Source organism: Hordeum vulgare, chromosome 7H, assembly GCF_904849725.1.
Source record: "Hordeum vulgare subsp. vulgare chromosome 7H, MorexV3_pseudomolecules_assembly, whole genome shotgun sequence".
Classification (NCBI taxonomy): Eukaryota; Viridiplantae; Streptophyta; class Magnoliopsida; order Poales; family Poaceae; genus Hordeum; species Hordeum vulgare.
In genome coordinates, this window is record NC_058524.1 from 152,760,474 (window position 1) to 152,783,522 (window position 23,049).

A 23,049-nucleotide genomic window follows, 5' to 3' on the forward strand; every position below is an offset into this window, starting at 1 on the left:
GATCATCCGCTAAATCAAATCTTTGGTGACATACAAACCAGGAGAATCACTCACTCTGGAACTTGTTTAGCTAACCTTTATGAACATTACTCATTTGTCTCTAGTATTGAGCATGTGAAGGTAGAAGAAGCACTTCAAGACCCGGATTGGGTGAATTCCATGCACGAAGATCTACACAACTTCAAGAGGAATGAAGTGTGGACACTCGTGGAGAAACCTAAGGACAAGCACAACATCAATGATACAAAATGGGTGTTTCGGAACAAGAAAGATGAAGATGGCCAAGTGGTCCACAACAAGACACATCTCGTAGCTCAAGGTTACACGCAAGTCAAAGGTATGGACTAGGCGAGACCTATGCCCCTGTTGCTAGACTTGAAGCCATTCGTATTCTTCTCTCTTATGCCAATCACCATGATATTACTCTTTACCAAATGGATATCAAAATTGCTTTTTTAAATGGCGAAATTGAGGAGGAAGCTTATGTCAAACAACCTCCCAGCTTTGTGAACCCTAAGAAACCTAATCATGTTTAAAAACTTCGAAAAGCTTCATATGGTCTTAAACAAGCCCCACAAGCTTCGTACAAATGCCTAACAAAGTTTCTCATTGCAAAAGGTTTTGAGATTAGTAAAATTGATGCACCCTTATTCACTAAAAGATTAGATTGTGAATTACTCATGTGCCAAATTTATGTGGATGATATTATCTTTGGATCTATTAACCCACATTTTACTAAGAAGTTTGGATGGTTGATGTCCAAAAAGTATGAGATGCCCATGATGTGTCAGCTGAAATTCTTTCTTGGTTTGCAAATGAAACAATCGAGAGAAGGTATGTTTATCTCTCAAACCAAGTACACCAAGGACTTAATCAAGAAGTTCAACATGCAAGAGTGCAAAGGTATAAAAAATTCATGCCTACTAGTGGACATGTTGATCTCATCAAAGAGGACAAACCGGTTGATCAAAAGGTTTATCAATCAATGATCGGTTCATTGTTATATGTATGTGCCTTCCGTCCCGATATCATGTTGAATGTTTGCATGTGTGCCTGATATTATGCGGCACCTAAGGAGTGTCATCTAAAGACTGTGAAAAGAATTGTGAGATACTTGATACATACACCAAACTTTGGCATATGGTATCCCAAGGCCTGATTTTATATAAACTGTAATTTTATCGAATATGTTTGACCATTACCGTTTTGTCGTAGTTTAGACCGATGGTCAGACATATGACAGCTAAACTTAGCTGAGTTATACATGGACACAAGTCGACCACGAACAAATCTAATGCAATAGCAATGTTAGCTTTTACACGAGCGAGAGTCACGGGATGCAAAGTCCTACCACTCGCATGTCTAGAGCGATCTGTAGCCGACCGGGCCCAGTAATTCTTGACCCACGTAATCTTACGTGGTGATTTTACTTAAAGGTTGATGTGGGAATTGGTAATTAGAGCAGGCTTAGTCGCTGGGGTCCACCCCGGTTGAAATTAGGGGAAAGAGTTTAGTAGTTAAGGTAAATCATGTAACAACCCATAGGCTATTCGTAGTATAGAATTTTTGCTTTGGGCCGGCCGAGCGAGCAGGCATTAGCGGTGCTCCACAATGCGTGGGGAGGGGTAGATGGGCAACAGCAAGCATGCCGCGGTGGTCGAGGGCTCTAGTGGGAAGAGGGAACAGGAAGGCGCCATACGGTCGGCTGGGAAGTTGTAGACGCGGTCGATCATACCACCCACACTACATGGACATGAAATTTGCTGATAGGATAGATCGACTAGGTAACTATTCTGGAAAACCAATTTTCGATATTGATCAGATACCTCTCCTAGAAAAATTACGTTGATGGACTCCAACAATGGGCAACACAACACATAACTTTATTCTAAGATGGCGAGCTTGATTTATCCATGATACTCCCTCCGTTTCTAAATATAAGTCTTTGTAGAGATTTCACTAGTGGACTACATACGGATGTATATAGACATATTTTAAAGTATAGATTCAATCATTTTGTTCCGTATGTAGACCCTTAGTGAAATCGCTTAAAAGACTTATATTTAGGAACGGTGGGAGTAGTAAAGATGATGGAAGAAACCGGTGGTGTAGCTTGGTAGCCAAAGCTGGTCGGGCCCATACGAACGGAGACCACTAATTTTTGTCCTCACACCCAATTTTTTCAATTCTACTTCATTGTAATTGCTTTGGGATGGAGGGACCATGGTCGATTTTCGTCACATGTAGCTTTGCGAGTGGAGGAAACGACAAGTTTCTCACCATTTTTAATCTTAATTTATTTCAAACTTTCACAAGAAGAGAATCCCCACCAGAAATTTCATTCCATTTCAAGAGAGCGTTTATAAATCAAACTAGTGTTAGGAGAGATAGTTGCCCCATAGCCCGGTGTCCACTTTGAGCTCGATCTCTTTGCCTTATTGTAGTCGAAAAATGATTGTAAAAAAATCTAGTCATATGATGTGTCAACTTGTTATGTTTAGCATTGGCAAAAAGATTAAGATTAGCAAATCCATAAAAAAATGTGTGCCCTCTAGAAGATGTCTTATTTGAGCCGGTCGATTCCATTTCATTGCCCCCTCCTCTTTCAAGAATTTACTGATTTCAAATGGCATGGGAAATTAAGATGGCAATTTTCGAGTCGTATGAGATAGGAAACTCTCAAGTAGTGTTCTAAGGGAAGAAACTACCTATTCTGACCGAGAAGAACATGCCATTCTTCCTATTCCAACCGAGGAGAATATGCCATTCTAGAGGGTGGTCGGAAATTACGGTTCAAGCTTTCCCAGCAAATATGACGATTCCTAACACCATGCGCACGCAACACCAATCTCGCTCGCACAAATTGCATGGGATCCGAGCCTGCTGGCCCACCAGGTCTCGGGCCTGAAAATTGCACCTTCTTTTTTCCAAACCGGTGTATAGTCCCAATACAATCACATCGTATTATTCTGTGCCCCCATATCGTACCTAGGCTACCCCAGTCCCCCTACCATACACCCCCACTGGAACGAGATGACGAGCAAGTCATTTAAAAAAATTGTTTCCCAACATTCAGATCTGGTTGGGATTCGCCTCTCTTTCTCTCTTGAACAAGGCGAACGCCTCCCTCTAGATCAAGGAAGAACGGCCACTAGAATCAAGGCCGCCATGCTGGAGGAGGAGGAGCACACCAACTAGAATGGCCACTAGAATAACCTTCTTTCGTCTTGCCCTCACCGATTCCAATTCATGTTTATTTCTTGAATATTCTCGGGCAATTTGTTAACCAAGAAATTCCATGGCTAGGTTCTGTACTGCTAATTCTAAAGAGGAGCAAGACGAAGCCTCTGTGGTTGTCCGGGTGCAGGTCGTCATCTACCATGTTCGTCGCCTGTAGCTGCTCGCCCGCCGTGGAGATGGCGCTCTATGACGTGGTCAAGAGCCGCCTACTTCGACTAGGCCGACGAGCTCTCCCATTTGTCCGTTCGTCATTTTTATCTTCGTTTTTGCCTGGCCTCGATTTGAGAAACCATGTTTTCTAGATTTGCTGATGTGCTTCTCCGTGCCTTCTATGTGCTTATTTATTCTTCCTTTTCTTTTTGGTCCAAGATAGGTGCCCCAAGATGTCGACTTTGTTTGTTGCTAAATGTTAAGCATCTCTTGTGTTATTGTTATTTTTCTGAACAAATTTCAACTTTGTTTTGCTACAGATTGCAGATCCAGGTGTTTTGCTACAGATGTCAATGGGTTGAAGAAAACCCCCATCTTGCTAGTGTTCAAGCAAACTTGGTTATTGCGTGGTGGATTTATTAGTAGCACATGGACCATCACCTTTTAAATGCCTATTTTTATGGGGTTATTAATTCTGCTCTTGTTGGAATCGACTTTTATGCATGCACTGCAATTTTCAGATGTTAAAAGTTTTGTTGCCTGCGCTAGTGTACTTCAGATCTCGGCCTCGGAATAAAACAACTCGCTGGTGCTGCTAGGATGAGGTTGTTGTATTTTTATTGGAAAAACTCTCTTTCTGACCATTTAAGAACATTGTTGGCAAAACTTGAAGAACTTTGTTTTGAGTGAACTAAATTTAAATAATCGTTAACCTTTCTATTGATCATCTCCATGGAAATATTTTAATGTTAACCTTTTTTGATACAGCACTAACCCTCATTAAATTGGTGTCAAAACGCTACCACGAAATGCGAAGAGCTTTACATGGACTTTCGGCATGCCTTGGTGAAAAAAAACATGAAAACACTACTAAACTTTACTAATATTATATCTAAACTTTATCTTGAGTATACGAAGATCCCTTTATAACTATTTGATATCATCGTTGGTCCTTGGTAGAATCAAATATTGTGACCTTCCAAGAATTTTAATGATACACACCCGAGTTCAGGATTCTTCTCTCACATGTGCACCCATGTTTTGTCCTTCATGCCATAGAAGCGAAGAACTTAATACACATCCGAGCTTGGGATTCTCTTTTCCTTTGTTGGCTCTGCTATCGGCTAGACAACTATAGACAAGATTTGGGTTGACAACCACACCCCTAACACCCAAAGAGGCACTCTCAAATCCTATGTTGTGTCCTTCATGACATACGGGCTTAGAACTTTAGCAATACATGCTCGTGTTCGGGAATCTCCTCTCCTATGTCATGTATGTTATCTATTAGAGATAAGATATGAGTTGGCGACCGAATCGCCAAAGAAGCACTCCCAAATCATATGTTATTTCTTTGTTTCATAGGTATGAATAACTTTAGCAATACATGCTTGAGTTCGGGAAAACTCTAAGCTTAGTGACCTCTGTTGTCGGTAGTTGTGAACTTTATATAACTTGACTCCGGTCTCTTTTTACGACCACGAAGAACTTTAATTTATGATCTCGTATGGATGAACTTCCATACACAACAATCGGCACTTTGTCCGTACTCTCTAAGAGACACCTTGTCAGTAGGTTTTTTCGTTTGGGATCTCTGAAAAACGACTCTAGGATTATTGTGGTATTATCATCATTAGACACTAGGTTGCATATTACCGTCCATACGCAATTTATATCCTCTGTTGCGATCCTCTTATGGTCGACTATGAATGTGGGTCTATTGTACTCCCTCCGTTCCTAAATATAAGTCTTTTAAGAGGTTTCACTAGAGGAACTACTTACGGATGTATATAGACATACTTTAGAGCATAGATTCATTCATTTTGCTCCGTATGTAGCCCTTTAGTAAAATCTCTAAAAAGACTTGTATTTAGAAACGGAGGGAGTACTTTATATCCTCGGTTGTGTTTCTCTTATGATCGACGATGAAGAAATTATGGATAACCCTTGTTTTCTTGGCATTATATTCTCACATGTCGCGCCGTCATAGGAGAGCCGGTTCAAATTTTGAATCTCATCTTTGGCACTGAGGCCCTGAACCATGGGGCAAATTGACAAAAATGACCCCTGGGGTGAAAGAACTCACGGATTGACCAATCGGGAGAAATAATTCACCGGCCTGACCCTTTTGTGTGGCGCCCGACACCTAGGCGCCACACTGTACTGTGTGACGCCTAGAGGTTAGGCGCCACACCCCCGACCACGTGGCAGGGAGGGGCCCACCCCCCAGGCAGTGTGACGCCTAAGCCTTAGGCGTCACATATTGTAATGTGTGGCGCCTAACGCTTAGGTGCCACACATTGACTTATACAGCCACGGGCCAGCCCCCCTCCCCACCCCCTCCCCACCCCCTCCCTCATTCCCCTCCCCCAGCCCCTCTCCCAGCCACTGCCCCCTCCCTCAAATCCTTCTCTACATCAGCACATCTGAAGGTTTGGACCGGGCATTTGTTGTCCAATCACTCCCCTAAGGTAATCCCCACCTCTCCCCTCATTCTCATCCAAAGGAAAATCTTTTGTGTTCTTTTTTTGCAAATTTGAGGAAACCCTAGTTTTTCATGAAATGTGGGATGTATATGATATTGTTTTATTTGTTTGTATGTTAGGATAAGTGGTATGATGGGGTTAGGATTAGGGTTGTTTGGATGTGTGCATTTTAGGGTTAGGCTAGGGTTAGGTTATGGTTAGGCTAGGGTTAGGGATGTTTGGTTGTGTTAGGGTTATGATGGGGTTAGGGTTATTTGGAAGTTAGGCTATGGTTATTGTAATTGTATGATTGCTCATAAAAAAGGTTCTATGTTTTGTTGTTTAGGTATGGGAAGAACATGTGTTTATGTTCATCACGTGGACAAGGATGCCTTTTTGAAAGGCAATATTGATCCGGACCCGGATGAGCTTGACATGGTGTTCGATTTGTGTCCTAGCTATGGTGAATTGTTGGAACAAGTCCGAAAGGATTTGAATTGGATGGACCCTAGTGATGTAGTTGAGTTTGATGGTAGGCATAATGTGGGATTCGGAATGCACATTCGTTGGAAGACCATGCGTGTCAACTCCGAGCAACGTTGGCTTGCATACAAGGATACGGTGGCCGAATCACTAGACAAGGCTCTAGAGTTATTTGCCATCAAAACAAATGTTCCTAACTTGTTGGATTTGAACCGGGTTGCCTCTTCGATTGTTGAAGCTATTCCTGCAACCATCAACGAAGAGGCCAACATTGAACCTCTTTCTTGTGTCTATGAGGCTAACGAAGAGGTCAACATTGAACATGAACCATTGGTAGAGGCTAATTATGAGCACGATGATGATGGTAATGTTCTTCATGACAACAACCTTGGTGATTTGGACAAATATAATTTGCAAGAGACAATGGACCATTCCATTCCGTACTCACGTGGCTATGCCTCTGAGTCTGACGATGAGGGTTCCGATGAAGAAGTTGATGAAGAAGGGTTCACGGCAAAGGAGGCTGAATCTTTCACGAATGTATTAAAGCGTGATCACCGGACACCATTGTTCGAGGATCTTAACCTTGCGGATGAAGCCGTGGTTGACGGAGGCGAAGGCATATTGTTTGGAGTTAGGCCACCTTCTCATCGGGACACACATGGGAAGAATATTATTTTGCCGGGGTCAAAGTTCGAAACATTCTTTGAACTGAAGATGTGGTTGGATGAATATTCTGTTACGCATTATAGGCCACACAAAGTTGTTCATTCAAACATGAAGTTGCGTTACACGGTTGCATGTGAGGATAGAGGTTGTCCTTGGATTGTCCGTGCAAGACCATGGAAAGGAGGGCCAGAATGGAACATTGTCAGTTGTATGCCTCACATGTGTCGAGGCAAGAGGGTTGATGGTGCCCTATCGTCGCAAAGCCATAGACAACTAACCTCCGAGTTCATCGCTTATAGGCTTTCCAACTCCATCTCCTCTCTTCCTACAATGAGCATAAAAAGCGTACAAGACCTTGTGAAAGCCCTCTTTCACTACAAGGTGAAATATGGTAAGGCATGGAAAGCAAAGCAAGCCGCATTCGAGATGTTGTATGGTGATTGGGAGGAAGCATACAACCGCATACCTAGGTTGTTGGGAGCTATTGCCCACACTAACCCGGGCATGGTTCATGTGGTCGAGCCATATGGGGAGAAAACAAGGATTAAGAATGGAAATAGAGTTCGCGTATTTGGCCATGCATTTTGGGCATTTGAGCAATGTGTGAGGGCTTTCCAGCACTGTCGTCCTGTCATCTCCATCGATGGCACGTTTTTGACCTGACAATTCAAGGGCACTTTGTTGGTTGCAATAGCAAGTGATGCCAATAACCGGTTGATGCCTTTGGCTTTTGCTTTGGTTGAGGCAGAGAACAATGTTAACTGGGAATGGTTCTTGCATATTTTGAGAACCAAAGTATTACCGTTTGAGAGGGAAATATGTGTCATATCGGATCGTCATCAAGGCATACTTAACGCGGTTGACATTGTCATTCCCGGCCATGCTCCTTTGCATCATCGATGGTGCATGAGGCATTTCTGTGCAAACTTCTACCGGGCATGTGGTAGCAAGGAGTTGGCGGATGATCTTCAAGATTGTTGTCAAGCATTTTCTGACAAACGATTTGCAAGATTGTACAATGCTTTGCTTGTAAACAAAAAACTTGATGCAGGTGGGCTTGAGTTTCTTAACAGGCACATTGAACTTCGGGCCAAGTGGGCACGAGCTTATGACGAAGATGGCCGAAGATATGGTCAAATGACCAGTAACATGGCAGAATGCTTCAACCGGGTGTTGAAGGGTGTCCGTGCGTTGCTGGTGACGGCAATAGTTCAATACACATTCGACAAGTTGAGAGCATACTTTCTAAAGTACTCGCAAGAAACAGATGATCAGATTGCGGGAGAGAACAAGAAAAAGTATTTCTAAAGTACTCGTAAGAAACAGATGATCCGTGTGTTGTATGTTTTAAGTATGTATTTGAACTCCTCCACCACTACTATGTGTTGTATATTTGTGATGTATATTTGAACTCCTCCACCACTACTATGCAGTCTTCAGCATGACAGAATGTGTGGCGCCTAAGGCTTAGGCGCCACACATGTGAAACAGAGTAACCTGGCTAGTCTTAGTTTCACTTTGTTCTAATTTTTCTCTTAGTTTCACTATGTTGGTATTAGTTTCACTAAGTTGGTCTTAGTTTCACATGTTGGTCTTAGTTTCACTTTGTTCTCATTTTTCTCTTAGTTTCACTTTGTTATCTGTTTCATCAAGACTCTGTTTCATCAAGACTCTGTTTCATTATCCTTGCTGAAATTAAGATACAACTTGCTGAAATTAAGATACAACTTGCTCATACAACTTCGTGAAATCTACTGAGTCCAACGTGGATGTTTTCCTTTTCCATCACTGGCTTCTTCTGCTGCCTTGGCCGCACGAGCTCTTTCTCTCTTTCTCTCCCTCTCAGCTTCACGGGCTTGTTCCCGCTGTCTGTAAACCTCCTCCAGCCGTAGTTTCTCTTCTTGGTTTTTCCTTATCATCTCATCAAGAAAAGCCCTCTGCTCCACACAGTACTCTTGCCACTCTTTCTTCTGCGCTACTTTCTCCTCTGCTTCAGCCTTCTCGCGGCGCTCTTCCAAGTCCCAGCTAGCCCATGCACGGCGACCTCTCTCACGAATCTCGGTCACCGCCCAGTCCGGCATTTCCGTGTCAATCCAACGATAGTACATGCAGAGAGGAGGAGGAGACTACGAGGAGGATCAGATTCAAGTAAACAAAAATATCACATAAACAATAATCTGGATGACTTGAGCATACCGGAGGCCTGATGTATGCAGAAATACATTCGGGTGGATCAGATTCATAATTGGCGCACATGAAAAACTTCATGCCCAACCAATCTGAAAAATCCTCCACCTCCTTCACCTTGCAGAGATCACCGCACCAACATCGAACTGCTTCCACACCCCGAGGTAAACTCGCACTCTTCATTTTCTTAGGCCTGATGCTTTGATCCGAGCAAGGCAAACTCATATTGACTAAAGCGGTGGTAGTGTTCTGAAGCTAGGGTGGATGACGAAGGAAGGCAGTCCAATGCCTCCTTTTATAGACCGGACGAGGGAAAGGTGGCGGGAACGGAGGAGGGAAAGGTGGCGGGAAAGGAAACGTGGAAATTTAGGCAGGAACGGAGGAGGGAATGTTGGCGGGAAAGAAGTCGTGGAAATTTAGGCGGGAACGGAGGAGGGAAAGGTGGCGGGAAAGGAAACGTGGAAATTTTGGCGGGAACGGAGGAGCCAAAGGTGGCGGGAAAGAAGACGTGGAAATTTTGGCGGGAACGGAGGAGGGAAATGTGGCGGGAAATAGTGGTAATACTAACAATTTATTACCTGCCGATACAAGTAAGCCAGTGCGGCCGAGCCCCAGCTGAACTTGTTGTCGAAAACAGTCAACGCCTTCAGCCACATCCATGGAGCATTCTTGCCTGTGCCGTCAGCAAAGATAGTCCTAGAGATGACGTACCACATGTAGACGCGAGCATACCTCTGGATCACCTCGTCATCTGCGTCCTCAGGACAATGAGCAAAGTTGGCGGCAATCCAAGTGAAAGTGGCGCCGGCAGGGACTCTATCTTTCTTCCCTCCATCTTCTACCTCCGGCTCCTGCGGCGACATACCAATAAGAGCCTCCATTTGTTGCCGCCATCCCTCAGAATCAGTGCTCATACATAGTGGCTTCCCCTCGATCGGAAGAGCGGTGATCATGGAAACATCTTGAAGAGTAACCGTCATGTCTCCGGTCCGGAGGTGAAAACTATGTGTCTCCGGCCTCCAACGATCAATCAGTGCTGTGACTGCCGCAACGTTCAGATCGGGAGTTGACCGACTCACAAGCTGCACGAATGGAAGGAGTCCCGTCATCTCGATGTACGGGGTGTACCGCTCATCGTAGTGCATTACAGAGGATGCCCCATGAGACCGGATCTTCAAGGGCGTAAGCTCCTGCAAACATATAGGAGAAGAAGATATCAAGTGCTTATTACATTTTCAAAAAATTACTCATCTACTAATCATTTTCTACTTACCATCTTCTTCTCCGACATGAAATAGGCCCGGTGTTCAACGTCATAAACATTATTCAGAAGCCACACCATCCTACAAATCACAAAAAATTACTCATATACTAACTAATATTCAAATAAGACTCATATTCAAAAATTTACACCATCCTACAATCCTAAGAACTACTACTAATACTAACTATACTCATATGAACTACTACTAATACTAACTACTATGAACTACTACTAATACTCATATTCAAATAAGACTCATATACTCATATGAACTACTACTAATACTAACTACTATGAACTACTACTAATACTCATATTCAAATAAGACTCATATACTCATATGAACTACTACTAGTACTAACTACTATGAACTACTACTAATACTCATATTCAAATAAGACTCATATACTCATATGAACTACTACTAATACTAACTACTACTATGAACTACTACTAATACTCATATTCAAATAAGACTCATATACTCATATGAACTACTACTAATACTAACTACTACTACTACTACTAACTACTCATATACTCAACCAAAACCAAAACCTAATACAATTCCTATACCTACTACTACTACTAACTACTAACTACTCATATACTCAACCAAATCCTAACTCATATCCTAACTAGTCAAATCCTAAGAACCTACTCAAATCAATCTACTCAACCAAAACCTAATACAATTGGACAAAAGGATGGGAAAGGGAAGGGATGGGGGAGGACATTACCTTGGGGGATCAATCCAAGGAAGAAATCCCCAGATCTGAAGGAGACGGGGGAGGGGATTAGGGAGGGGATGAGAGCCAGCCGCCGCCGCAGTGGCAGTTTCTGTTTGAATGAGGGAGGGGGTGGGGAGGGGGGCTGGCCCGTGGCTGTATAAGTCAATGTGTGGCGCCTAAGTGTTAGGCGCCACACATTACAATGGGTGACGCCTGAGGCTTAGGCGTCAAACTGCCTGGGGGGTGGGTCCCTCCCTGCCACGTGGTCGGGGATGTGGCGCCTAACCTCTAGGCGTCACACAGTACAGTGTGGCGCCTAGGTGTCGGCGCCACACAAAAGGATCAGGCCGGTGAATTATTTCTCCCGAGGGGTCAATCCGTAAGTTCTTTCGCCCCAGGGGTCATTTTTGTCAATTTTGCCGAACCATGGAAACGCCTCACCTGTGACGCAGCTATCATGGGCATGTGAGCTATGTGGGACCAACCGAATCTAGCTAGAAATGGACCCACCTGTTGTCCAATCGGAGGAGAAATACGCATGCCATACCAGCTGTTGAAAATAGGAAAGATGCCTCTTATGTACATCGAATAGAATAAGAAACCTGACCATCCTGTCAGCCTTTTGATTTGACGTGAAGCTGGATGTGTGGACGAGATACGCGTTGTGCGCGCCTACAGTTAGGAAAAATCCAGGTTGCTTTCCCAGCCTCTTTTCATGGATGGGCTCTTGACGCCTATGAAGACTTGTATATAAGGGCGTACAATAATAATTTTCACAATGCCCTATTCACAACACTCTCTTACTTCGGATAGCCGATGAAAAAAACAACATATATCTGTTCAGAATAGCTAAAAATACATGACCATGTGGGCATATACTCTGTTAATGTACACACCAAAGAAAGAAAGAGAGAGGCATATAGTAAAACAGCAAATACAAATTCACTGTAAAATATCTTGAATAAAAGAATCGACACATGAACAGAAACAAAATCGTCGGAAGCAAGCTGTGATGGATCCTTTCAATCTCGTGGCCGCTACAGATCCCTCCTGCCGCTCATGCTGGCCTTGGACTGGGTGTACTCGGAGGAGCTGAACTCCTGGCTGCCGAACGCCATTCGCTGGAACTGCCTGATGTCCGCCGTGTTGGCGGCGTTGAACATCTGGCTCTTCCCGGGCTGCACGCCGTTGGTCAGGTCCACGTCGTTCAGGGTCAGGCTGTCCAGAATCCTAACAACCTGCAACGCAGCCCAAGACGAAGCAAATCAATGGCGAGAATAGACGTTGCGAGCTTCGAGGAGGTTCTTCTTCCACGCCCGTACGCACGTACCTGCCCCATCTTGGGCCTCCTGGCGGCCGAGTGCCGGATGCACGCTGCCGCCGCCTCGATCACGCGGAACATCTCGACGTCGTCGTAGTCACCGGCGAGCCGCGGGTCCACCAGCTCCTCGAACTCCTGCTCGTCGATTGCGCGGTTCAGCAGCGGCCTCGACTGCGACAAGGACACGAGCGAGCACGCTGTCAGTGACGGATGCAATGGCGTATTGCATGGCTGTGCTGCTGCTGGTGGTGGTGATCTTGCTTACCCACTCCACGAGGCTCTCGTCGCCAAGGGGGCGGGACGAGTCGACGGGCTTCCTGCCGGTGATGAGCTCCAGGAGCACCACCCCGAAGGAGAACACGTCCGATTTCTCAGTCAGCTTCCCCGTCGAAGCGTACTCCGGTGCCAAGTACCTGTTCGTTTTCAGTCACCACAAACACAGAGTTTTTGACAATTTTTCCTTGTTCTCTATCGACGTGCCGAGATGAATGGCTCCTGCAGTTAGAGATGATTTGTTTACCCGAATGTGCCCATTACACGCGTCGAGACGTGCGTCACGTCGTTCTCCGCGAGCCTGGCGAGCCCGAAATCCGCGACCTGGATTACGATGAACACGACATTCAGGTTTCGTCAGTAACTGAAATTTTTTATTTCGACAAAAGGTCAGTGACTGAACATACTACCATCGAGACAAGACAACAACAGACATTTTATTGAGAAAGAGCAGAACCTGAGCTTCGAAGTTGTCGTCGAGAAGGATGTTGGATGACTTGATGTCCCTGTGGATGATCCTTGGATGACCTATGTACAACGGCAAAGAGCATAAAAATTCAGCTGCAAATTCAGACCGAATAGACGCAGAAATAGCGACGAAATTAAACCCATCCAAGTCTTACAGTCCTCGTGCAGGTAGGCCAACCCGCGCGCCGATCCTGCCGCGATCTTCACCCTCGTCGGCCAGTCCATCACCGGCCTTCCCCTCCCTGCAAGCAAAGCAATTTAGACGCACCGCACCAGTGGGTGAGCCATGGCCGTTCAAGGAGTGAATTAATTAGTAAGTGGAGTGAAGGTGATGGTGGTTGTGGTGTGTGTCCTACCGTGGAGGTTGTGGTGCATGGTGTCGTTGGCGACGAAGTCGTAGACGAGGAGGCGATGGTCCTCGGAGATGCAGTAGCCGACGAGGGAGACGAGGTGACGGTGGTGGACGCGGCTGATGATCTCCACCTCCGCCTGGAACTCGCGCTCCCCCTGCCCGCCGCCGCCCTTGAGCTGCTTCACGGCCACCTCCCTGCCGTCGCCGAGCGTACCCTTGAACACGCACCCGAACCCGCCCTCCCCGAGCAGCTTGTCGCGCGAGAACCCGCCGGTGATCTCGTACAGCTCGTCGAACGAGAACGACTTGCTGTTGCCCACGCTCAGGTCGCCCGACGTCGCCACGCTCCTCGCCGGCCCCTGGCTCCCCATCGTGCTGCTGTAGTTCGCCGACGCGAACTGATGCTGCGGCTGCTGCTGCTGCTGCTGGTACTGTGGTGGCTGCTGTTGGTGCCCGTACGACTGGCCGCTCATCATCGCCGACATTCCCGGCTGGCTGAAGTTCCCCGACCCCGGAGCGGACGGCACACGCAGGAACGGTGCCTCGCCGGACATGTGCTGCGGCGTGTAAGCCGGAGCGGCGAAGCCCGGGTAGTACTGGTCCGAGTACTTCCGCTTCCGCCGCTTGGTCAGGCAGACGAACACGCCCGCGAAGCAGACGAAGGCGATCACGGCCACGACTGCCACGCCCGCCGTGGCGCCGGAGCTCATGCCGCCTCCAGTGCTGGGCGGTGTCGGTGCCGTCACGCTTCTATCAGTCGCGGGCGGTGTCACCGCCGAAGCTGCAGGAGGTGAGTGCGCCGTGGCAGATGAGCTCGTCCGCGTTGACGGAGGCGGGGCATAATCAACGGCGGATTGCTTCGGTGGCGGCGTGGCGTCCACCACCGGAGTCGCTGTTGGCTCCGCGGCGGCAGGCGGAGGCGACGCTTTGGAAGAAGGCGGCTTGGCGTTCGATTGCGCCGGCGGCGGCGCCTGAGCGGGAGAAGGTGGGGGCGTGGCCGCGTTATCCGGTGGTGGCGCGGCCGCGTTATCAGGCGGGGGCGGTGCGGCGTCTGCGGGAGGCGGGGGAGCAGAGACCGGGGAGGGTGGCGGAGGAGGCAATGCGTCAGGTGGAGGCGGCGGGGATGCCAGCGGCGGAGGAGGCGGCAATGCCTCCGGCGGAGGGGGAGAAGACGCCGCGGGCGAAGGAGGCGGTGCGAGCGGCGGTGATGGCGGGGGCGAAGAAGGAGACGGTGGTGGGTCCGAGGGAGACGATGGGGACGGCGGCGGCGGAGAAGAGGACGACGAGGGGGAAGGAGGAGGGTCGGACGAGGAGTCGGGAGCAGGAGGAGGCGGCGAATCGTCGGTCGAGGAGGGCGGAGGCGTGGTGCCTGTCACGGTGTCTACTGCATCGGCGGCCGCGTCGGTGGCGCCGGAACCGGCACCGCGACCACCGCCTCTGGCCTGGAGCAGAGTTCTCATTGTGCGCAGCGCTGTAAAAAGGAGGGAAACAGTCAGAAGAAATTCAAAACAGATGCATTATTTATTTATTCTCAAAACTGAAAATAGAAACAATATTCAGCACAGGCAAAAGCATTCAGGGGTTACAATTGGTCTTCTCAAAATCAAAAATCAAAAATAGAAAAAGGTCTGAAGCCACACCATGCAAAATTGCTGAAGCTCAATGCTGGGTTCCAAAAAAAATCTTCAGGCCAAGGAACCCCACTAGTGTTTGTGCAGCAGTTTAAGGCACGTTCTTACTGTATATAAGAATAAATTTTAAAATGACGTTGGGAAGTCCCAGTTTAAGATGCCCTCTTCGATGGAAAACTTATAAAACAAGTAGAACGAGAGAAGAACATTGTATGCTAGAATTAGATCATGGGCCTCCATGATACTCGTATATCCCACCGACAAAATCCAAAACGGTTGACTTGAATGTGTGATTTCAGGAAAAAAAGATGATACACTTCTTCCACTCCGTCCCAACACATGTTCTGCCGGTTTGCAACAACCAACTGGGAAGTAGCACAAGATTCTTCCAGCTCGGTCGTTAAGAGGACCAACTAATTGCATGGAAACTTCGTTCGCTTCAGAACATGCATACCATGGACGGAGAGCATATGCTAAAGAATACTAGTACGTACTCTTCCTAAATATAAGACATTTTAGATATTGCACTATAAACTATATACGGATGTATCTAGACATATTTTAGAATGTAGATTCACTAATTTTGCTCCGTATGTAGTCTTTTAGTGTAATCTCTAAAAATGTTTTATATTTTGAAACGAAGGGAGTACTAACAAAGAGCAAAATAATCCCCAGGAGAAGAAATACTAGTGTAAGAAACAAGCCATTCCACGCAAACATGAAATATCTCCAGTATTCCCTCCGTAAATTAATATAAAAAAAATTTAAATTAGTATTCTAAATGTTTTTATATTAGTTTACGGAAGGAATAATGTATAAGAAGAGAGCTTTCTAATGTTTTTCAAGCTCAAGATTCAACATTTCCTCATAGCAAAGGCAGTAGTGGTTCTGAACAAAAGATTCACAAGAATGAGAAGCTTAAGGGAGAAGATGGTGACGATCCATAGGAGTAGGACCATATCTTGCGATCGGAAGATTAGCCACCGCCACCGCCAGGATTCACAAGAATATTTGCTCTGTATGTAGTTTCCTAGTGAAATCTCTAAAAGGTCTTATATTTTAAAACGGAGGGAGCAGTACGTACTAACAAAGAGCAAAATAATTCCCAGGAGAAGAAATACTAGTGTACGAAACAAGCCATTCCACCCAAACATGAATTTATATAAGAACATTTAGATTAGTATTCTAAATGTTTTTATATTAATTTAAGGAGGGAGTACTGTATAAGAATGGAGCTTCCTAATGTTTTTGAAGCTCAAGATTCAACATTTCCTCATAGCAAAGGCAGTAGTGGTTCTGAACAAAAGATTCACAAGCATGAGAAGCTTAAGGGAGAAGATGGTGACGACCCATAGGAGTAGGACCATACCTTGCGATCAGAGGAAGATTACCACCGCCACCGCCACCGCCAAGAATCAGAGCAAGACACGAACCGCGCAGGGCCGTCGCCTGAGGCGAACCGATCGGCCGAGCAATGCGGCAGCCTCAGCTTTCATGCTGCATCGGGAGGACAAGAAGAGACGGGAGCCGTGGAGGAAGAGGGCCGAGAGAAATGAAATGGCGGGGCATACATGTTGCCGTCTCCCTTGATCACCTCTCTTTTGCCGGTTGGGGCTGCAACGAACGTGGCGGCGACGACTCTCCGGAATCGCTGTGCTGGAACACGTCTAGGACCAAAGTTTACATTTACATGTATGTGTACATGCATATAATAATAATGTGGCTTAGTTAAAGTATGCATGGGGGAGGAGGGAGAGAATCGAGCAGGTAGTAGTCGCGCCCCTGCCATTGTCGACTCCTGCACACGGTGGAGCTAACCACACAAGCGATGTTATTATTGATGGCTTTGCTACATGAACGCAATTCTAATCGGTGCCATGTACTCCCTTTGTTCAAAAATATTTATCATAAAAATAGGTGTATCCAAATATATTTTAATTTTAGATACATTTGATTTTATTTATTTGTACGACAAGTAATTCTAAACGAGGGAGTACATAACTACATAACGGAGGATTGGATGGATCAAATCTTTAATTAGAATATTTTTATTTCACTAAAATTTGATCCGAGCAAGCCAATTTGTTTTATATTTGCATAAAAATAGAACCTACTTTCGATTTAAACAACCGAAATTTACCACATTGTCCTGACTACCGAATTTAAACAACTGAAATTTAACAAATTGTCTTGACAACAAAATTCCTACGCGCACACAAGATCTATCCATATTGATGACCATCTACGAGAGGGGAGAGTGTATCTACATACCCTTGTAGATCGTTAAGCGGAAGCATATATAACGCGGTTGATGTAGTCGTACGTCTTCGCGATCCAATCACGATCCGTCCCGCCATCTCATCACTATCCATCCCGCGATCTCATCACGATCCTTCCCGGTCTAGTGTCGAACAGATGGCACCTTCGCGTTCAGCACACGTACAGCTCGATGACGATCTCCGCCTTCTTGATCCAGCAAGAGGGGAGGAGAGGTAGATGAGTTCTCTAGCACGGCAGCGTGGTGGTGGTGGTGGTGAATTAATTCAGCAGGGCTTCGTCAAGCTCTACTGAAGTAATCTAGAGGAGAAAACGACCTAGAGAGAGAGGGCAGCACGTGGCTAATTAGGGTTAGGGCTTCCCTCAAATCCTCTAGTATATATAGAAGGGAGGGAGGGGAGGAGGCAGCCTCAAAACCCTCAAAGGGTTCGGCCGAAGTGGAGGAGGTGGAAGAGTCCATATCTAATCCTACTCCTAGTAGGATTCCTCCATTCCCCACTTGAGTTTCTTTCCTTCCCACCTCCTACCCACATTGGGCCTTAGTGGGGGGGGGGGGGGTTTCGCACAGCCCACTAGGGGTTGGTCCACGTCCTCCCACAGCCCATGAGACCCTTTGAGGTGGGTGGGCCCGCCTGATGGACCCTCAAAACCCATTCGTCACTCCTGGTACACTACCGGAAATGCGTGAAACTTTTCCGGAATCCAAATACCACTTTCCTATATATCAATCTTTACCTCCGTACCATTTCGGAGCTCCTCGTGACGTCCGGGATCTCATCCGAGACTCTGAACAACCTTCGGTCACCAACATAAATGACTCAATAATACCGAAATGTCACTGAACCTTAAATGACTATTTACTCGTTCCGTAATACAAGATCCCGTGAATTACACTTAGTCACATTGCTTGCAAGGCTTGTGTGTGATGTTGTATTACCGAGTGGGCCCCGAGATACCTCTCCGTCACACGGAGTGACAAATCCCAGTCTTGATCCATGCCAACCCAACAAAAACCTTCGGAGATACCTGTAGAGCACCTTTATAGTCACCCAGTTACGTTGTGACGTTTGATACACACAAGGTATTCCTCCGGTGTGCGGGAGTTGCATGGTCTCATGGTCATAGGAACAGATACATTGACATGCAGAAATCAGTAGCAATAAACTGACACGATCATATGCTACGTTCATAGTTTGGGTCTTGTCCATCACATCATTTTCCTAATGATGTGATCTAGTTATCAAACGACATCTCATGTCTATGGCCAGGAAATCTTGACCATCTTTGATCAACGACTTGGTCCTTCATAGGCTCACTAGGGACAGTGTGTTGTCTATGTATCCACACATGTAAAAATTGGGTTAAAGGTGTTTGGATGCACAAGTAGTATCTCTACTTGGTGCGGAAGTTTTTGGCTAATATGGGGTGGAAGCAGCCGACACATGTTGAAGGATCTATAACCATATAATTTCTATTCGGAAATAAGCAAACATAACTCATTATGTTGTCTTCCTTGTCCAATATCAACTTCTTAACATATACTCCCTCCATCCTAAAATAAGTGTCTTAAGCTTAGTACAATTTTGTACTAGATCTAGTACAAAGTTGAGACAGTTATTTTGGGACAGAGGGAGTAGTATTTTAATGAGTGCTCACAATCATAAAATATGTCTAAGATAATATATTTATATGTGAACCTCTCTTTCTTTATTACTTCCTTTTAATTTCAACAATGACCAATAGCTTTGTTTGTCAACTCATAATAAATTTCAATCAACATACTTTTTATATGTGAAGTCATCACTCCCCATAAGATCATTATATATACTCTTTTGCTTTTATTCTATACTTCTTTCTATTTCTATTTCTCAAGATCATAGCAAGCAAGAAAAGCCCTCAACTCAAAACTACTCTTTATTATATAACTCTCGGACTTGCTTACATAGGGGGAACATAAAGCAACACTCAAAATTAAATCACACTAAAACTTTATTCTACTAGATAAAGATATAACCAAAAGGATTGAACGAATGTCTTTCTTTGGAGGTGGTGATGTTGGAGTTGTTGGTGAGGTTGAGGGCTTGTCCTCCGTCTTCCAAGGCATGGGCTCACCATCGTACAAAGATGAACGAGTCTCCGGGATCCTCAAATCTACAGCCAAACCCATTTTCTTAAATCTGTATTCATATTCACAGTTTTGGTTTTGCGGGTCATAGATCTGGGCTTGGAGATGCTCGATTTTCTCGTAAATCTTGAAGACGTGACCCCAGATGTCCTTGGTGTCTAGCTTGTGCTTTTGGGTAAACTCCATGATCATCCTGTGATTGGCATTGAGTCCTCATTCCACCATCCCTTGGCCCTTAAAGACTTGTTGCTCCATTGCTTCGAGCCTTGTCTCCACGCTTCCGCTCTTCTTTGGCCCCTCAACATCACGGATGTGCAGCACCCCCTCGTGCATCTCAATGGTTTGAGGATGTTGCAGCACCTCTGCAAGGTAGGGATTGATGACCCTCTCGAAGAACTTGTCCTTCAAAGCACTTGAAGACGTCATGTTGATCTAAATCTGCTGCAGAAACAACTCAAAATGAAAACAAGAGATATTGTCGTCATACGAAGGTCAAAACCTTCGGGATGTTATATAATGAATTTTTGCCGACCTGAAAGACTATATCACAAGAAAACGGAGTCCGGAGGGTACACGGGGTGGCCACAAGCCTGCAGGGCGCGACCAGGGGGTAGGTCGCTGTTGGAATTATGCCCTAGAGGCAATAATAAATATAGTTATTATTATAATTCCTACATCAAGATAATCGTTTATTATCCATGCTATAATTGTATTGAATGAAGACTCATTTACATGTGTGGATACATAGACAAAACACTATCCCTAGCAAGCCTCTAGTTGGCTAGCCAGTTGATCAAAGATAGTCAGTGTCTTCTGATTATGAACAAGGTGTTGTTGCTTGATAACTGGATCACGTCATTAGGAGAATCACGTGATGGACTAGACCCAAACTAATAGACGTAGCATGTTGATCGTGTCATTTTGTTGCTACTGTTTTCTGCGTGTCAAGTATTTGTTCCTATGACCATGAGATCATATAACTCACTGACACCGGAGGAATACTTTGTGTGTATCAAACGTCGCAACATAACTGGGTGACTATAAAGATGCTCTACAGGTATCTCCGAAGGTGTTAGTTGAGTTAGTAGGGATCAAGACTGGGATTTGTCACTCCGTGTGACGGAGAGGTATCTCGGGGCCCACTCGGTAATACAACATCACACACAAGCCTTTTTCCTCTAGATCGCGTTTCTGCGGAGCTCGGGCGGAGCCCTGCTGAGACAAGGTCATCACCAACCTCTGGAGCGCCGTCACGCTGCCGGAGAACTCTTCTACCTCTCTGTCTCTCTTGCTGGATCAAGAAGGCCGAGATCATCGTCAAGCTGTACGTGTGCTGAACGCGGAGGTGCCGTCCGTTCGGTACTAGATCGTGGGACTGATCGCGGGATTGTTCGCGGGGCGGATCGAGGGACGTGAGGACGTTCCACTACATCAACCGCGTTCAATAACGCTTCTGCTGTACGGTCTACAAGGGTACGTAGATCACTCATCCCCTCTCGTAGATGGACATCACCAAGATAGGTCTTCGTGCGCGTAGGAAATTTTTTGTTTCCCATGCGACGTTCCCCCACAGTGGCATCATGAGCTAGGTTCATGCGTAGATGTCTTCTCGAGTGGAACACAAAAGTTTTTGTGGGCGGTGATATGCGTTTTGCTGCCCCCCTTAGTCTTTTCTTGATTCCCGGTATTGTTGGATTGAAGCGGCTTGGACCGACATTACTCGTACGCTTACGAGAGACTGGTTTCATCGCTACGAGTAACCCCGTTGCTCAAAGATGACTGGCAAGTGTCGGTTTCTCCAACTTTAGTTGAATCGGATTTGACCGAGGAGGTCCTTGGATGAGGTTAAATATCAACTCATATATCTCCGTTGTGGTGTTTGCGTAAGTAAGATGCGATCCTACTAGATACCCGTGGTCACCACGTAAAACATGCAACAACAAAATTAGAGGACGTCTAACTTGTTTTTGCAGGGTATGCTTGTGATGTGATATGGCCAACGATGTGATGTGATATATTGGATGTATGAGATGATCATGTTGTAATAGATAATATCGACTTGCACGTCGATGGTACGGCAACCGGCAGGAGCCATAGGGTTGTCTTTATACTAACGTTTGTGCTTGCAGATGCGTTTACTATTTTGCTAGGATGTAGCTTTAGTAGTAATAGCATAAGTAGCACGACAACCCCGATGGCGACACGTTGATGGAGATCATGGTGTGGCGCCGGTGACAAGAAGATCGTGCCGGTGCTTTGGTGATGGAGATCAAGAAGCACGTGATGATGGCCATATCATGTCACTTATGAATTGCATGTGATGTTAATCCTTTTATGCACCTTATTTTGCTTAGAACGGCGGTAGCATTGTGAGGTGATCTCTCACTAAAAAAATTTCAAGACGAAATTGTGTTCTCCCCGACTGTGCACCGTTGCTACAGTTCGTCGTTTCGAGACACCACGTGATGATCGGGTGTGATAGACTCAACCTTCACATACAACGGGTGCAAAACAGTTGCGCACGCGGAACACTCGGGTTAAGCTTGACGAGCCTAGCATGTGCAGACATGGCCTCGGAACACATGAGACCGAAAGGTCGATCATGAATCATATAGATGATATGATTAGCATAGGGATGCTTACCACTGAAACTATACTCAACTCACGTGATGATCGGACTTGAGCTAGTGTAAGTGGATCATGAACCACTCAAATGACTAGAGATATGTACTTTTTGAGTGTGAGTTTAGCGTATAATTTTGATTAAGTTAAACTCTAATTGTCTTGAACATAGTCTAAGTCCACTTTGAATATATTTGTGTTGTAGATCATGGCTCACGCGACAGTCACCCTGAATTTTAATACGTTCCTAGAGAAAGCTAAGTTGAAAGATGATGGAAGCAACTTTGTAGACTGGGCTCGTAATCTTAAGCTAATCTTACAAGCTGGGAAGAAGGATTATGTCCTTAATGCTGCGCTAGGAGATGAACCACCCACTACGGCTGATCAGGATGTTAAGAATGCTTGGTTAGCACGTAAGGAGGACTACTCAGTAGTTCAATGTGCAGTCTTGTATGGCTTAGAACCGGGACCTCAACGTCGCTTTGAGCGTCATGGAGCATTTGAGATGTTCCAGGAGTTGAAGTTTATCTTTCAGAAGAACGCCCGGATCGAGAGGTATGAGACCTCTGATAAATTATATGCTTGCAAGATGGAGGAAAACTCGTCTGTCAGTGAACATGTGCTCAAAATGTCTGGGTACTCAAACCGTCTAGCTGAGCTGGGGATCGAACTCCCGCAAGAGGCTATCACTGACAGAATCCTTCAATCACTGCCGCCAAGCTATAAAGGCTTTCTGTTGAACTACAACATGCAAGGGATGAACAAGTCTCCCGACGAGTTGTTTGCGATGC

The 23,049-nt window shown here is 45.7% G+C and overlaps 1 protein-coding gene across 1 annotated transcript; it reads right to left on the reverse strand.

Moving 5' to 3' along the window:
* Positions 1-11,973: 11,973 nt before the first annotated feature.
* LOC123409770 (proline-rich receptor-like protein kinase PERK8) lies at positions 11,974-16,882 on the reverse strand. Its single transcript, XM_045102636.1, has 8 exons — positions 16,604-16,882; positions 13,608-15,074; positions 13,407-13,493; positions 13,241-13,311; positions 13,031-13,107; positions 12,776-12,923; positions 12,520-12,681; positions 11,974-12,427 (listed from the first exon to the last, which is right to left on the reverse strand). Exons 2-8 carry the CDS (start codon positions 15,061-15,063, stop codon positions 12,227-12,229), a joined length of 2,202 nt encoding a protein of 733 aa, XP_044958571.1. The 5' UTR covers positions 15,064-15,074; positions 16,604-16,882; the 3' UTR covers positions 11,974-12,226.
* Positions 16,883-23,049: the final 6,167 nt, after the last annotated feature.

Excerpts from the sequence above, each read along its gene's own strand:
- LOC123409770 (XM_045102636.1), bottom strand. The coding sequence starts at position 15,063 with ATGAGAACTCTGCTCCAGGCCAGAGGCGGTGGTCGCGGTGCCGGTTCC. Across the intron at positions 13,312-13,406 it reads GGCCTACCTGCACGAGGACT|GTCATCCAAGGATCATCCAC; the intron begins GTAAGACTTGGA and ends CGTTGTACATAG. Across the intron at positions 12,428-12,519 it reads GGAGGCCCAAGATGGGGCAG|GTTGTTAGGATTCTGGACAG; the intron begins GTACGTGCGTAC and ends GCTGCGTTGCAG.